The 17028-nt window shown below is 37.7% G+C and overlaps 1 protein-coding gene across 2 annotated transcripts in view; it reads right to left on the bottom strand.

The window, feature by feature from the left end:
• Nucleotides 1-6331: 6331 nt before the first annotated feature.
• Nucleotides 6332-17028, bottom strand: part of ANKRD28 (ankyrin repeat domain 28) — a 127046-nt gene continuing 116349 nt past the window's right edge. Inside the window, exons 25-28 of one of the 2 annotated variants that reach the window (XM_072854035.1) lie at nt 16832-16914; nt 16606-16688; nt 14209-14300; nt 6332-8387 (exon numbers count right to left, since the gene is read on the bottom strand). In XM_072854035.1, the coding sequence (XP_072710136.1) occupies nt 8101-8387; nt 14209-14300; nt 16606-16688; nt 16832-16914 (545 nt within the window). In that variant the 3' untranslated portion in view covers nt 6332-8100. The remainder of the gene's footprint in view (nt 8388-14208; nt 14301-16605; nt 16689-16831; nt 16915-17028) is intronic. The other variant, XM_072854036.1, reaches the window with a different exon arrangement.

Genomic DNA, 17028 nt, shown 5'->3' with positions numbered 1-17028 from the left:
TGAGGAAAGCAGGTGTTAAGTATTAGAGTGTGTTTTCATACCTTGTTCCCTTCACCCAAAAAAGCACAGCCTTTAGCAAAGAGACACTGGAAGAAGCGGAACAGACATGATGGGGAATTACCAGTAACTTCCCCCCCGCCCCCGATCTTTGAGGGACAACAGGTGTATCTGTTCTGAAACAGGGTGTCCAGGCAGTAACCTACGACACTCACCATCACTGATGGGTGGGCTTTGGAAGTCTGCGCTGGAACAGCAATCCCAGCATTGCCCTGCTGAATGCAGCACCGCTCCCGAACAACCCGGTGTTCAGGTGAATGAAGCTGCAGAGCATTTACTGAGGAGGTACGAGAAGCCTTCAGCAAGGCTGATGTTCACACAGGCAGACTTGTAACATGCTGTAACGCAGCCCATCATCTAATATCTCTTCAATGGATACAAACAGTTTTATTAAAGCTTCCTGAACGGTTTCCGTCTGTGAGCTCAACCAGAAACAAACCAGAACACAAGGATCTTTTGACATACAGGAAGTACAGCTTAAGTCTAGAACACCTTTAAATCACTCAGTCTGTTGACAAATCAGGATTTGGAAATTTGTACTGAGACCAAAGGAACATCCTGTCTGAGACAGACAGCAGGGGACGATGTCTTTAAAGGGCCTTGACACTGCCCCTGGGAAGCGGAAGACAAGCAGAGAAACTGTCTGTCCACATAGGGGTAACAGCACGCGAGTCAGAGGTGTTAGGGGTTTCTTCATAAGGGGTCTGCTGCTTTGGGATTCACATGACCAGTGAGTTTTCCAGGTGGATGTGTGGATACTCTGACTACAGTGAGAGAAACCACCAGAAAGCACACCAAAGGAACACGTGGCAAACAGGACATTGGAGTTAAGTTACTGAGAGTCAGTAACTTACTGAGAGTCAGTAATGTGAACAGGCTGAGGAACTGGTAACAGACAGGGACCATCTGTTCGGATCAGAGATCTTCATAATGCACAAATGGGCATAAGCTTGTTTAGGCAGATCTCTACAGGTAAAATGAACCAGACTGAAGTGACTGAGCTTCAAGAGCCTCCAGCAATCAACACGGAAGTAAGGAAGCCATCATCATGAGGCACAGCACGGTCTTGCCCAGGCTGTGACCTGTCTGTCTTGCAGCATCAGGTATTTAACGAACACCCCAGCATCACAGAAAACCCGAGGACCAACGCAAAAAACTGACCGCCCTCTTTGGCTGCTTCAGACATACCACCTAAAGCGAATAAAAGAGCCAGCTGAAGAAAATTACATTTTTGGAACTGTTACAGAAAGAGGACCTGAACAATGCCTAAACACCACTACTGACACACAGGCAGATTCAGTGGCTAGAAAAAACCACTTCCTCCTCCTCCATTTATGTAGGTTGAAAAAAACCCAACCAAAAGTGGTGACAAATGCCATTCCTGAAAACCCCAAATATTCACAGGTTGAAGTGAGAGTTATCACTCAATCAAGTTTTTTATGGTCAACAGCAATAGAAGTACTTCAGAGATTCCCTGTGCTCTCCTTCCTCCCTCCCTCCCTCCCCTGGGAGAGCAGGTGTAGGCAACGCAGGTCAGAAGTTGGAGACAATAGTTAGTGGTACCCACAGCAGATCAAACAAACTCTTGGTAGAAGAGATTAGAAAGGCTGAATTCTGTAAGATGTTAATAGAGTCCAAGAAAGATTTTTAAGATTTTAAGAAAACCATGCAGACAGCTTGAATAACAAAGTTTGGCAAGGGATAGGAAATATATGACAGGATAGGATGTGAATCCTTAGATTTTGCTTTAAAACTAAGGTATCTAATATATTCTTTTAACATAAAAGAACATCCGAGACCTCAGTGTCTTAAGCTCTGTGAACTAAGCCAACTCCCAGGTACAACGAGAAGAAAACCTGCACGTCTGTCATTTGACAAGGCTTGGAAGTGGGGGTTTGTTTTATTCTGTTGTGAATCTGAATAGCAACACTTCTGGTTGCTTCTATTGCAATTTTAATGAAAAAAGAGAATGTAAAGTGTTTTTCTCCTCTTTAAATATTTAGTGACACTAACAATATTAAGACAGCTTGAAAAGCTCTTTAGGTTCCATTTTATTCAACTATGTTTACAGTTACATGGTGAAATACTGCAAGATTTCTTTCCCAACCTTGGCTTGAAAATTGCTAAAACATAACATGGAATGGAAGGACCTCAGTTGATCCTAATGTAAAAATAACACACCAGGGAAGCATGGATAATTGTGAACATGAACACTTCCAGGGAAGTATGGATAATTTAGATGCTGCTTTATTTGAAGACAAATAACAGTGCTAAAGAGACTGGGATACTGGGTTGGAAGGAGTTGCAAGAAATCTTCAAGTCCCACAAGTAGGGACAGTCATCTTCTTCCTGTCAGGAGCGTTCAGTTGCGAGACGAGTTGTAGAGACAGGAAAAAGCCCACAGCTTGAAAATTTTAGTCACATCTGTAACTATTTTTCCCCCAGGGAAAGGAAACCAAAACACTCTTGCCATTTTCCTGGGCTCTAGATGACTGAACAACTGAAAGAAACGCTCCTTCCGAGGCTGCCATTTCAGACAGTTTTTCCCTTGGTAGGTATGTGAGGATACATGGATCAGACTAGAGGCCTGGGTGACATTTACAACATCCAGCCAGGCATTTGCTTCTCCTGTTAAGCAGTAAAACGAAGGGATTTTTGTGATAAGGCTTATAGATCATTATAAATATAATAATAGGATATTTTCTTAAGAATGACCAGTTGTTTTGCCATTTCAAATTAATGTGCGGTGGTTCCTTTGCACTTAACATTCTTCAAAACATATGGATGTTATAGCGAGAAAAGGACTCCACAAAAATAAAGAAGCCAATGCTATCACCTTAACAGAGGCCTATATTGTGTCTCGTCACATTTAACATCTCAGGTTTCAGCCTGTAAAGGAGACCCATATTTTATAAACTACTATCTTGTCCAATTTAGAGTCACAGCTACAGATTTACAAAAAAAGGGGTTTAATCCTAATCTGAAAGAATTCTTCTCCAACTGTCCCATCAGCTTCTGCAGCATATAAAAGGATTATAAGGAAGTCATCACAAATCATTGAGAGATTACTATAAGAGGCAATCATTACCAGTCAATCTTGGATTTAAGGATTTATATGAATTTGCTGGACCAACTTCAAGAATTTAAATACTTACTTTCTCCTGATATTAAAATGGATTTTGCAGAGTTTAAATCCAGATCTATGGAAGTGGTGTTAAAAGTTTAAACTACTTATTAACCTTCTTTCCCAAGGTTATTAGTCTGATCCCACCAGGACTCGATTATCAGGAATTATTGTTATCGGGAATCCATGTTTTTTAACCAAAAGCACGATGGCATTTCTTTTGGGAAGTGGATAGGTACCATCAGCAGAGCCACAGAGCAAGAAAAGTGGTGGGAGATGAGGAGGGTACTCCTGCCACCTCCTCCTGCTGCTCCTACAGCTGCCGCTGGGGAAGCCCACCGACCTCCCTCACCTGCCCTGTGGGACACTGAGCCAAAGAGCACGTCTTCCAGTTCTCCAGAACTGCTGTTTCCATAAACACTTAGCCTTTTTATTTAGGTTTCAGTTTTTAAGATGTGAAGCTCACTGATCCAAACATGGAATTAAGTAGTATGGGCTCCCCCGACACATCTAGCACTGTTAAAGTTGTTCCATGATTATGTACATGAAAAAACTTCTCGCAAGTATATGCTAGACAACAGTCTTTTGTACAGTATTCACTGTTGCTTACAGTCTTTCTACAGGTTTATCCTCTCACCCAGTTATTGCATGATTAACAGAAAGGTTGCCACAAATTTTTTTTTTTTTCAATAAAGAAGCTGAGCTACCAGAACAACACTTGTGTTATCTCAAACCAACTGTATTTAATGAACATTCTTTTTTTTTTTTTAAATTTCAAACTAGAATATAAATAGAGTATGATATTGTGGATTACTACAGTAGTTGTTGCCTTTAAATGGACATAATCTGTGGGCAAGAAGAAAGGCTAATTCAAAACCAGAATGATTGGGCTGAACATTATCTCATGCTCCTTTTTAGTGATCTTCCATACAGCTTAGGTACCAGCTTTGGGATCTTTAGTGCCCTTTGTATAGATGCTAAAAGGAACAAAACTTCCAAGTCATTAATTTCTAAATTAAAAGTAAAGTAAAAACTTTTTGTAACCAAACATTTATTAATTCTTTAGCCTGGTAGACAAGTCAGAATTTTAAACCAGAAAATTACGACCAGAAAAAAACCCCACCACAACCAAGATCCAAGTTTATAAAGTGCATATTTCTAGCTCTGATTGTTCCAAATATATTTATATGAATATTTTGGAGACATCTAGGGGTGAGGAAGCAATAAAGAGTAATAGGAGGAAATACAAAGCAGGAGACAAAGAGGGTCAAAGTTTTGTAAGAAATTACAAGAAAAATCTTTTTGATTACAGTTGGGTCACTCGGGGCAGGAGACAGACAGACTGATTCTTCATTTTAACAGCATGCAGCATTTATGCTACCACACTACAAAAGCTGTTACAAAAGTAACAGCTCAGCCTAGCAGGTTAATACTAACGTGGCATTTTCTCCTGCAGAACATTTATCCTGAGAACTGAAAAACCTGTAAAACATCACAGAAGTCAGAGTACAGAGAAAGCTGAGCAGAGCTGGTTGTTCTCATTCCTGAAGTCCATTCTTTTTTTTTTTTTTTTCCTCCCAGGCTAAAAAGGGTTTCTTTTATTCTAATATACTGCTTCAGTGGTCCAGCCAAGGCTCACTGCTTGCTCTTGGTGAAAATCTGAGAGGTTGTTTGGATGAAGGTTGTAACAATAACCGTGCCCTATTCATCTGTACAAAAAGAGGAGGATTTATTTTAGAAAGATAGAGGTTCCAATATAATTTTCTGGAAATGAACAGGCCTCCACTGAGGTATGAACACTACTTTTTTTTTAAAATATAAAACCCCCACCAGCCACAGACAGGATTATTTGTTTTACAGAAACAAGGAACCTTCTGTTCCTTGACCTCTCATTAAGAGAGTGGTCTCTGACCACAGCAGCATGTTCTTTAAACAAATCACATCCCATTTTTGGAATAAGACCATATGCTAATAATAGTCCCAATTATCACTTACAAGGCACAATTACTGTCCTACCCATAGTGCCAGGTAGTAATGGAGTTTTTTGGTTTTTTCGTGTGTGTGGGGTTTTTTTTAAATAGGAATAACCAAATACATGCAAATTGCAATCTACAGGCTCACTGAATAAATTCTAATGATGAGATAGATGAGATACACAAATCACGTAACTCTGAATTCCTAAATGGAATTAACAATTTGTAATAAAAAAGACAAATCTTTAGCTCTAAAAAGTTCACAAAACTTAACTTAAAAATAATGCAATTTAATGCAGCAAAAAAGTTTTCTTCCTCAAGAGGTGAGTAGTAATGAAATGAAAGAGGCATGATTCTGACTGGCATAAGGAAACAAAGGTGTTCAACGGCACTGTTTTCTGCATTTGCCTGTATTCCATATCCAGATCTTTAACTTTTAAATCAACGCCTTCTGAGCTTTTTCTCCTCTATCACCCAGGCGCACAGTGGACATGAATAGCTCTCGGTCTCTACTGCCCTGCTAATTTTTCAAAGACAACAGGAGTGTCCCCTCCTATGAACTGCCCGATGGTGACAGACACCACACTCTGAGGTAACAGATCATCTTGAAGTCAAATAGAAGTTAGCACAGATAACAAAGGCCTATTAATATAATCTTCTTACAGTTCCTTTGAAGCAACAAAAATTGGACAGTTTCATTAACAGAAATACGCAATTGTTACCTTTTAAATAACAGGCATGCTACTTCGCATTCTGATTCAGATTTTCCACGAGTGTATGAGGAAAAATGGGTCTGTGCTGCTTCAACCTTTGTATTTAAATAGATGCAGTGAATCTCAAGACAGGCCAATATGGATCTTTTGAGCGCTGCCTGCGTGCTCAGCTGAGGCACGTACATCACTCCCACACAGCCCTATACTTTGAAAGATTCAGAGGGAAGAAAACACAGAAATCACGATCTCCCTGAAGTCATCTAATTCTGCTCACAGACAAACATACTGCATATATAAACAATGAACGCAGGCACAAATGGTTAAGAAAGTAATACTTAGAAAGAAGCCTAAAGGAATAATGAAGTAATTTAACATTTAAAATGACTTTAATAGCTCACCTTCACTTTAGAATTAAAATGCTGGCAAAGCCTTTGTGAAGTAGATTTTATAAATTCTAACAGTTCAACAAAAGAGACTGTCATTAATGCTTAGTAGATACAAATAAATTATTCATTAATAGAACTCACATTTGGGTTTTATTATACTCCGTAAAATATACAGGAATCTTGAAGTACTGAAAGAGTGCAGGTAAATACAGTATTCAAGCAGTCACTATTTCTATGTACATGCTCATTAATTCTTCAAAAAACCCACAAAATTATCAAATAGATCAAAATATTGTCCCGTGTTTCCACACTATGTTCAGAAAACCAGCTGATAATTTACAATATCATAAAGATTTCCAGTTTCACAATACAAAAAGGATAAAAAGGAAATTGGAATCAGTTTGTAGTAATTTATTTGTACTTTACCAGGACATGCAAGGATTCCTTGCATGTACATAAACAAATTCACTTGAAAAGTAACAGTTATAGTTAAAGCAGAGCCAAATAAAGTAAATATTCATATTTAACAGACAAAACTTCAGCTTACTTATGTCAGTTTTTCATTCTTCAGGCAATTAAAAAAACCACAGTAGTCTGTTATAAATTAAAAATCTTCGGGCAAATCTGAACTACATTACAGGGACCTGTTTCTGCTGTTTATTTTCTAAATGGAGCACAACAAAGATACACAGCTCTTCCCACAGACCAGACACTGTACTTTTTTCTTCTAATAGGGAAATATACTTTTAAATTCACCTCCCACCCCTTGTAACTCCAGGGTTTAAAAAAAAAAAAGTGATACGGATATACAATTTTAATCTTACATACAAATTTATGATGTAAGGAAGTGGACAAATTACTGAAAAGAACTCTCAGTCACAACAGGGTTATCAAGACATTTCAATTTTTTATGCAGTTTCATAGTTTCCAAGTTACTCATGTATTTTTAAATTAAAAAAAAAATCTCAATCCAAAACCCGAAAGTTAAAAAATCTAAAACTGTGCAACAATTACTGCTTCCCTCCCACATCTCCCACCCCTTCCCTTGTTTATTACACTGTACATTTTTCACCCTGACTTCACCTTGTTAGCTGGTTTAATTTTAGTATTATAAAAGTATGACAAGTTCATTTTCATTTCTCCTAAAAGAAAAAGAAAACAAAACTTGAAAGTACATCTGCTTTCTTTCATGGTACATTTAATAGTGTCGGAAGGCTTTCAGATGATTAAAAAAAAATAAATCAACATTTAAAACCAAATCTAAGCTTCTTTTCCAGAAGTAGTTAAGGTTTGGTTAAAACAACTTCTCAAATAACCTATTCCAGTTTTCACAAAAAGGTATTTAATTAAAAAAAAAAAATCTTTAAGTTATTTGGTCCTTTGGCAATTTGCAGCACAAACAATGCCTACTGTACCAAACTCATTTATTGCCTTCAAAATGGTTTTAGTTTTATTGATAATATTTAAATCTAGCTTCCTTTGTGTTGTACAATAGTGTTGTTCATTTACATCAAGTAGGGTGCCCAGTCTGCAGAAATTACTCCTGGCACCAGCAACAGAATGGTAGAATACAGTTAAATAAAACAGTTTTGACATTCTTTATTTTACTTTTTTTTTTTGCCATGGATTCCAAGTACTTATTCAAGAATTTATGCTTCTTCTGCAAAATATGCTCTTAAAAATCCTCCTAGAGTCTCACAGATTTTTTTATATGCAACCACAATAAAAAACATCTTCTCAAAGGTCTGTCCCCTTTTTGCATTCAAACACTGATAGCTTTTTTTCAAAAGCACAAGTCTGACCTTCCAACGTGAGGGTTCACTCTTCAGACCTACAAAATGTAGCTTCTAATAGGTCTCAGAATCCGAGTCATTGAGTTCGTCTTCTTCTGTATATGGGTAGCCATCTTCCCTGCCAATGTTGTTGAAAGTACAGTAAGAGCTATGGTCACTCCTCATGATTGGCAAGGAATCGAAGGTGACAGTTTTTGAGGTGTTGGTGTAATGATTAATGGCATTGAATGTAAGGGAAGGTAATGTGCTGCTCGATGAAACAGGCATCATCGTGGCCAGAATGAGAGCTAGGCAATCAGCCACATCCTTATTGGGCGCACAGGCCAAAGCTGGTGTGTAACCTAGAAAGTCAAGAAAAAACAAAACCTTCATTTAAAATAAAGACAGTGTAAAAATTTCTCCAAGATCATGTCATCTTTCAGCTGCAAAAGTATTTTATATTGCTTAGTTCCCCACTGTTTAAGAAAAAAAAGAAAAGAACATAAAATTAAATGCATTATCAATTAGAATTTTTAAACTTTTGGTTACAAAACCAGCCCAGAAGTTAGTGGGCTTTGGAACAGAGATATAATTGTTAAGCACAGTCAGACACTCTAGGCCAGTGAGAAAAGCCTGGATTTGAAAATGGTGAGGAAGTCACCAGGCTGAGGAAAGACAACTAATGGCAGCCAACAGTGATGGGTGAAGGCATTCACTAGAAAGCCACTGCAGAAACGACAGCTCAACATGTTAAATATTTCTTCATCCAGAAGCTTCCAGATAGCTGTTCATCACAGACAGTTATTTTACTCAGACTGTCCTGTCCCAATAATAAGCTGGCTAAAGCATCAGGGCCAGTTAACTGAAAAGGCAGAGCATACAGTTTCAATCAACCTATACTTTATTACAATATTCAGTAATATAAACTATACAGCCAATGCCTAACTTTTATTTGAGGGATATCAATTAAGAAACCCACAGAAGTCTGAGGAAATGCCAGCTGGATTATTAGGCTAGGACTTGCAGAGAGAAACGACACCTCTTGGTTGCCCAACTGGTCCAGCCAAACTCCTTCTGCCAGGCAGTGCTACTGTGACAACCCCCAAATGCAGGTGGTCTTGGGCTGTGGAATGATTTGCAGTCAGGCCACGTAGCTGTGAAATCTCTTCTGGGTAACTGTGGCTCTAATAATCCTCCAACATGTCTCCTTTTGCAGCTTCTCCCTTCCCTATGTACTTGCCTCTACCCATTAAATGTCAAGAAAAACGTTTCAAATTCTCCTCAGTGGCGATCTGCACATTGCTCCTGTCTCAGGCTTTAGGCTTAATCATTCAGCAAGGCACTTGAGGATAAGCTTTGGCACAGGTCTCAGGGTGTATCTACAACACTGAGGCACTGTAATTGGTGGTGACAACAGCAGCTCTAGAAGCACGGCAGTCACATAAGTACAACCACAGATAACAGCTAATTCTGCTGCCAAGACCAAAGTAAGTTCCCTCTACCTGGCTCTGCACAGAAGCGGGTGACCGACCAGATCACCCCGTAGCACCCTTGCAGTATCTCTCACTGCATGCAATAGATATGCTCACAATGAGCTGAACAGGAAGAGTCATGTTCCGGTACATTTGGGAGTCCGAAGTCCTGCACTACCCCCAGTCCACAACTTAAAGGTGTACAACATCCAGGCAAAAACCACACAAGTAATTTTAAATAATAGATGGCTTTAAAGCAAACCGCATGATGGATTCCTATCCAGACCTTAGGAAGGCATGGAAAATGAGGCAATGCCCCTTCTACCAGCGTTTCAACTCCTAAGGAATCATCTTTATTGTAGAAGTAGATCCAGATCAAGTGTTCGGATAGAACTCAGGAGGAGTTATTGTGTTGCACAATTGCATAGAAGTTTTAAACAAGTAGGCACATTATGGAAAATAATTGCAGCTAGAAATTAAGAAAACAGCAATCAGGGGACAGACAATCTTGCAGTTGAACTATTACTTGCTCAGGACAGATCTTGTGCTTGATGCTTGGAACAGAGTAAGACAACAGTCCCTGCCCAAAGGAGCATACAATCCAAGGAAACACAGATAATTCAAGCACAAAACGCACCAGCTGACCATGTGATAGGGCCGTACAGAAGTGCAGCGCAGCAGATGTTTTCATGGTTAGTAAGGTATCACAGCACTTAAACAGCTCAGAGTTAACAGTGACAGTCTGCAGAAGAGATACATTTTGAGAGGATACAGAAGCAAGGGCCAGAGCTTGCTACACTCGGATGAAGACTATTTCAGGCACATCAGGCAGAACAGAAGGCTCAGCATTGATACTCAAATGCACACAATTTAATATCTACAGTTGCCGGAGATTGTATGAAGGTAAGATGACACACAAAGTCAGTTTATTCAAGCTGGCCATACTCAACACCATTTCTTTCACTAACATGATTTGATAAAAGCTCAAAGGAAAACGAGCAGTCACCGGCTACCTTTGAGCATCCTAGTTCATCATAAAAAACATTAAAGGCCAAGGTAAAGATTAAACAGATTTCTTCTTTTAAAAGTTCTCTAAAAACAGTATTTATACTAATATTCAATTGTAGATCTTAAGCTTCTGGCTTTCATAACTAGGAATGAAATATCACAGTTTTATTCTTGCCTTAGACATAGTAAAATGAAGTAACTGCTTGCACCATGGAAGACTGACATCTGCGTCCTCCACCACTTTATTTTTGTCTATATTATTTTAAAATTGTAAGAACTAGTTATATTTTTATGTCCCTTAAACAACTGCAAACTGATCATTCATATGTCAGGGCAACAATAGGTATAAATACTTTAAATGGTCTTTTAATACGGTGTTGGTAAAGGTACCAACTCCACTGAAATACTCTTACTCAGTTCTCATATAATGTTCCCCATAATCTGTACTTGTATTTGAGTAAGCTTTCACAGGACAAAAAAATATATCACTATCTTCATTTATAGACAGGGCGACAGAAGCAGAGTGAGGTGAAGCAGCTTCCTCGCACAACAGGAAACAGAGCCTAAGTGGCAGACATGGACTTAAGACCAGGGCTCCCCCTGCCCAAACGCAGAGCTGCTCCCTCCCCTGGGGCTTGAAAGTTTCCACGAAGGCGTCTACAGGAAAATCAGAGGGTTATTAATGTGGTCGGTGCAAAGAGTTCTCCAAGTGAGTGAAGCCTTACACTTGGGAAAGAGAAGAAAGTCGTCTGAAGCATGAGTCATCCTGTAAGCATTTACAAGAAAAATTCCTTCCAGAAAGCTGGAGATCTCCAATGTAAACTAGAATATGAGTAAAGGAAGGCTTGGAAAAGAACCAGACAAAAAAAAATTACCCCCCCCCTTTTATTTTTTTAAAAGCTTGAAAGGCCAATGATCACTGTAACGATGAATCTAGAAAATAAGACAAACCTCCACGCTATGTCAGTCTCTGGAGTTAGAGAATGCCTCCTCTCACTACTGTGGTGCACATTAATACAACAAAGAAAAGACAGACCATACCAAGAAATTTCGCTAGCCTAGTTAGTTAAATAGTGGGGCAAAAACCCAACACAAAAAAAAAACAACTTGAAAAGTTGGTTGAGTGACCAAAAATAAAACTTCAGCTGGTGTCAAATGAAAGAAAAAGCTAGTAAATTTCTTCTAAGACTAAGCTAGTAAATTTCTTCTAAACTTAAATAAATAATGTAAAATTCAACAGAAATTTTGTAGATACAGGTGATGGCAAAGTTTCATCAAGACAGATGCGGAAACTTGGGAAAACAACTGAAAGATTTGAGTGAGCACTGATACAGAACTGAGAACGAACCCTCAACATGACTACTTTTGGGAAGTATGCTGGACAATTAATTTGCCATTTCAGTTGCACTTAATCTTTTGAGAACCAAGAAGATTACATTTTTTCAAAAAACATTAGTTCTTAAACATCTCAAAAAGTGATCTCACCACATTAAGAGATGCTCTATAACAAAAGCAATATGACTTCAAATCTAGAGTTTTAAATATAAATTATTTATAAACTGAAATGCAGAGAATTGGAGCGGCGTTAAGTTTTTTTTCAAAGCTCATGTTTTTCAATAATCTTCTGTAGCCCAGATATAGCAGCAGAGGACTATTAAGTATTTTATACAGATATAGATACAAATAGAGACTGCTTGTAAAAGGTTAATGCAGCCTTTAAAGAAAGCGATAACTTCAGAGACAAAAAGGGAATCACCACTCCATACCAGCTGAGGTTCTGCTGATTACATGTTCCATGCATAAAGCCACACTTCCATGTAAAACAGTAACTAAAACTTTACCTCCAATTTAATCTAATTCTATCTGAAATGCCAAGCTTGCATGGCAGATCACTGAAATTATCTGAGCTATGCTAAAGTAAGAGAATGTCAGTGTTGTGACGCAAAATATTCCAGCGCTTATTTCTTCAGTCTGCTTTGCTAAACAGATAGCTTTCACCCCCCAAAATGCATGAATCATACTCTTTTAAGCCTTTCTAATTAAAAAAAATAAATCAAAGTTTCTCCTACATTTTTACTTTATTAGTATTAAACAAATGCATGTAATTATTATTTTTTTCTTTAGAAACACTTGTACTCTAGCAGTAGATGCTAAAATCAAAGACAAGTAGACCTAACGCAGAACCTGGCTATCACTACTGCCAGCTTTTCCATTTAATATAAAAGGTACACTATGGAAATCAAGAAAACTTTTGCAATGGGTTTAGCAAGCCTGCTGACATACTAATACTTCTAAGAATTAAGAAAAAATTAGTGACTGGTGAAATAGACCGATAAATCCCACGAAAATTTCCCTTGCTCTCTCACAACTCAAAGTATTCATCCCTTTGCACATACTGTACTTTAAGCTGGCACAGTCATCCAACAGAAAAAGAATTCATTATGAATATTCTCAAGGCTGCTTAAAATTTTATAAACAAAGCAATTGCTATTAGAAAGAAAAGTTAAGAACCACAGTGAGGAACTAGATTAGGTAGCACTCCGAGTTACTTTAAAATTTAAGATATGAACAGAATTAAAAAGAAGTTTAACATGTTGCAGTTAGATCCCCAGGCTGCCAGAGAACTGTGACTTCTATACAAACAACTCTTCTCCGTTACGTCAAAGATCCACCCTAACAGATGACTGGCTGGCTGCACATGTAAAGCCCACAAAAATACGAACAACTTCTCCAGTTAGCATACTTGCGATGAAAAACAGAAGTCAGAAAGGTATGTTTTCCAGTCTTTTCATTTTAGGGAGTTTCATTTTGCAGTTACCCCTGTACCCTATTTTAGGCAAGGAATGATCTTCAAATCACCCATGTCACTTTAAGCAGTGTAATTTGAGAAACACACAGAGAAAGTCACAGTAAACGTTGAGAGGAAAAACTTTCCAAACTGGAAATATAATTAGAACTGTTAATTAGGCACATCCCTTCTGGGGAAAAAAACCAAACCAAACCAAACCCCCACAAGCAAAAAAACCCAACGCCTCCCCACCCCAAACCCCAGCTACTGCTTTCATTTAAGACACACTGGGGTATGGCCTAAGAGCAGGAACTCTTATGCTTTTAAAAGCACAGCTTTGGAGGACCACAGATGTCTTACATGAAAATATACAAATAAGAATTCAGTAGATCTAATTTTCTTTTGTTCTTACAAGGTAAAGGATTTATTCTCTTTGATAAAGCAGTTACTTTTTCTTACTTCTGTGTGCCAAAAAGCTCTAACGAGCCAGAAGCTTGAGACCAGTAACTGAGACCTGTAATTCATACTTGCTTTTAAAAACTAAGACCAATATACCTACCGTGACAAAATGGATGGCAATTCAATCCAGCTTCTTAACAGCTGAAAGTTATATTTTACTTTGAGCATTACATTTTTTTGACAGTCTCCAGTATGCCAGACCTAATGTATTCATTATAAAACTACAAATGCAAACCAAACATTTCTATGCCGTGACCTGCATGGTTCTGAAAGTTTTCACTCCCCTTACACTTCTGCTGCTTTGCTAGAATCATCCATCACCAACACAACACATTTTTTTTCTATGGGGGAACCTACTGCAAGGCTCATGAAATTCCCAAAGGGTTCTTGCTTTTCAATGAGCTGCGTTTAAAACCACAGTTCCTTATGGGGAAACAAAGTTAAATTTATTCTTACCATTTTCATCTACAGCAAGTACACTTGCTCCCTTCCCTAAAAGCTCTTGAACTACAACCGTTAGTCCATTCCGAGCAGCGACATGCAGAGGTCTGTGAAGACAAGCAAACTGGTATATAAACCTTAGAACAAGATATTAAGTAAGATAGGCAGCTTGCATCTAGTTAAATGATTATGGAAGTATTTATACTGGTACGTTACTTACACATTATATAAATGTTGCAGATATAATAACTAAGATGCGAAAACCAGCAAATCTCTTTTCTTATTGCAAAGAAACTATACAATAACAATTGTGCACTTTCTTTCTTCCTTTTATGGCACCACACAGTGAGCAAGTAGCTGCTAGAAGAGACCTGCCTGCTTATGAACTTTATCACGTTAAAAATTTAGAAACATCTGGTATCTTACTGTTGATAAATCCTTCACTGAACTGTTGTAACAGATATCATCACATCTGAGAGTTACTCCATGTCACTGGCAATAATTATTAGAATAGTAACAGCAGATTATTGCATGTAAATGCTTATAAGAGATGCAGAAGCATTTCCTCAATCTGCCTTTTAGAAACCACTATATTCCACTGTGACTAGAAATGGAAAAAAATATTTTACAGTATAATGCATGAAGGGAAAAACAGATTACTTTTCAAAACCTCAAACTATTAACCATAATCCTGTTTTGCGGTGACTTGATCTATCAAGGAAAGCGTAGCTTTACCTCAAATATTCTAATTATATCTTTTTCAAATGCAACAGTTTTTCAAAATTGGTTCCCACTGGCTTAAATAAAACCCTACCAACACTCAGCAGGAAACAGAATAATCAGCTTATTTCCCTTCTGCTTTATATTGCTCTTCACTAATTTTGACATTCTTAAAATTGTTTGAATTAACTGTGAACTATATTTTGATTTGGAAACGAGTGCCTTACTTAGAGACCAGAATTACAAAAGATACAGTTAGGAGAAGCTATATCTATGGTGCTTATATTAAAGTATTAAAATTCAAGAACTACTGCACACCACAGGTATACTGAAAAATGTACTGTAATTAAAATAGAGGCGAACAATTGTAATGCTTATCTTGGCACAAAGTAGGACATTGTTTATGATGAAAGCTGTGTAGAAAGTCAGTTTAGTTATTAAAAAACATTTGCTAAACCAGTAATATTTTAAACAACTGTTAAAATCTTGAAATTTATATAAACATTTCACGGAGGTGCGAATATGTACCTAATTTTTCCCCATGACATCTCTTGATCAGACTATGTGAGCCAAGGCACGTGGGTGGAATTAGATGAGCCTGTGGTAGCATACTTTTCCACTTCTGTTCCCATCTCATTTTTGCTTTTCCTCCTCTCAAGATATCCCCCCCTTCAAGCCAGAAATGGTACAATGAATCCCTTTCCTGCTTTCTGGTTATTTCATGCTGCCTGAGGTGCACCAAGGTAAGCAGCAAGAGCAGAGGAAGAAGTCTTACTATCTTAACTCCTTAGTTCAAGCAGATCTCTGAGAATAGTTGGAAGAACTGTAGGGGTTTGAACATGACAGATTCCAGAAGGGATGCAAGGCCAGAGCAATACGCAAGTTGCTTACAAGTTCTGGTGGTTTTTTTTCCTAAATGGTCTGTGATACCATTATTCAAGCAGTCTAACAATTCATGTACATAACTCAGCCACGTATCAGGTGTCAAATATTGCCTATAACACAAATACATTCTTTAAAAGGAAAAAAATGCAGAAGAGTCATTTTAATAGCCCATCCTGAAATATATTCCCCAGTATGACATACCACTAAATTTATAAGTTTTCCTTATGATTGGGCTAAAAAAATAGGCTTAATTCTACTTGAGAGAAGATCTTCAAGAAGCATTAAGAATACTATATTCTCCACAATATTTAATAGAAAATTATCTTTCATTCTTGTAGCAATAGGTATCTTTTCCTAACAGAAAGCATGCTGAAGAGTAAAAGCATACTTCAGCTAGGTTTTTTATTAGCTAGCTTTGCAGAGCAAGTCTTAGTTTGCCTCCAATGAGTTGTTAACTGAAGTGAATTTTAATTGAAAAATTAGATAATTTATAAAGCAGAAAAATATTGGTTTATAAGTAATCTCAGCAGATTGCAGTAATCCCACACAGGATTCCCTGAATCACAATACTGTAAAATTTATTTATCATCCCTTTCACTCAGCTAAAACTAGAACTTTAGGTATGAACAAAACACCATTTCACTTCAAGTCAGTTAAACTCTTGGTACCTGCTAAGCAATTAAATCAAAATTCAACCAATTTGGAAAAAAAATATTAAAAATATTCCTCTTTATGAGCAAGACACTGGTTTTAGCAGAAACACACCAAAAACTCATCTGTAAAAACACACTCACTGCTGATACATACGTTTGCAAGGCTGCATTGGTGGCATTGATGAGGTTTCTATCCGTAATCTTCTCCAGTATTAACAAGGCACTAGTTTCATGACCCTTAATATAGAACAAACATCTGTCATATAACAAATACTCTTCAAAAATTGCCTTGAATGCCTTTTCAAAATAATGAGTTAATATTTGCAAACAGTGCCTGATAACACAAAGCTCAGCACCGGTAAGTCAGACTATGCACCCACCTTGCTGCAAGCCAAATGGAGTGCTGTGTTCTTAGAACTGTCTTGCAAAGTCAGATCAGCCTTAGCACTGCTAACCAGCACCTCTGGGAAAATAAAGATTTATATTAACTAAAAGCATATTCCTTAAAGTCTTAATGCCTTACATTTGTGCAAAATGAAAACATAATTTTAACAAAATATATCCACAAGAATGTGGA

Source organism: Ciconia boyciana, chromosome 2 (assembly GCF_034638445.1).
Source record: "Ciconia boyciana chromosome 2, ASM3463844v1, whole genome shotgun sequence".
Taxonomy (NCBI): domain Eukaryota; kingdom Metazoa; phylum Chordata; class Aves; order Ciconiiformes; family Ciconiidae; genus Ciconia; species Ciconia boyciana.
This window is presented reverse-complemented; position numbering and strand designations above follow the sequence as displayed.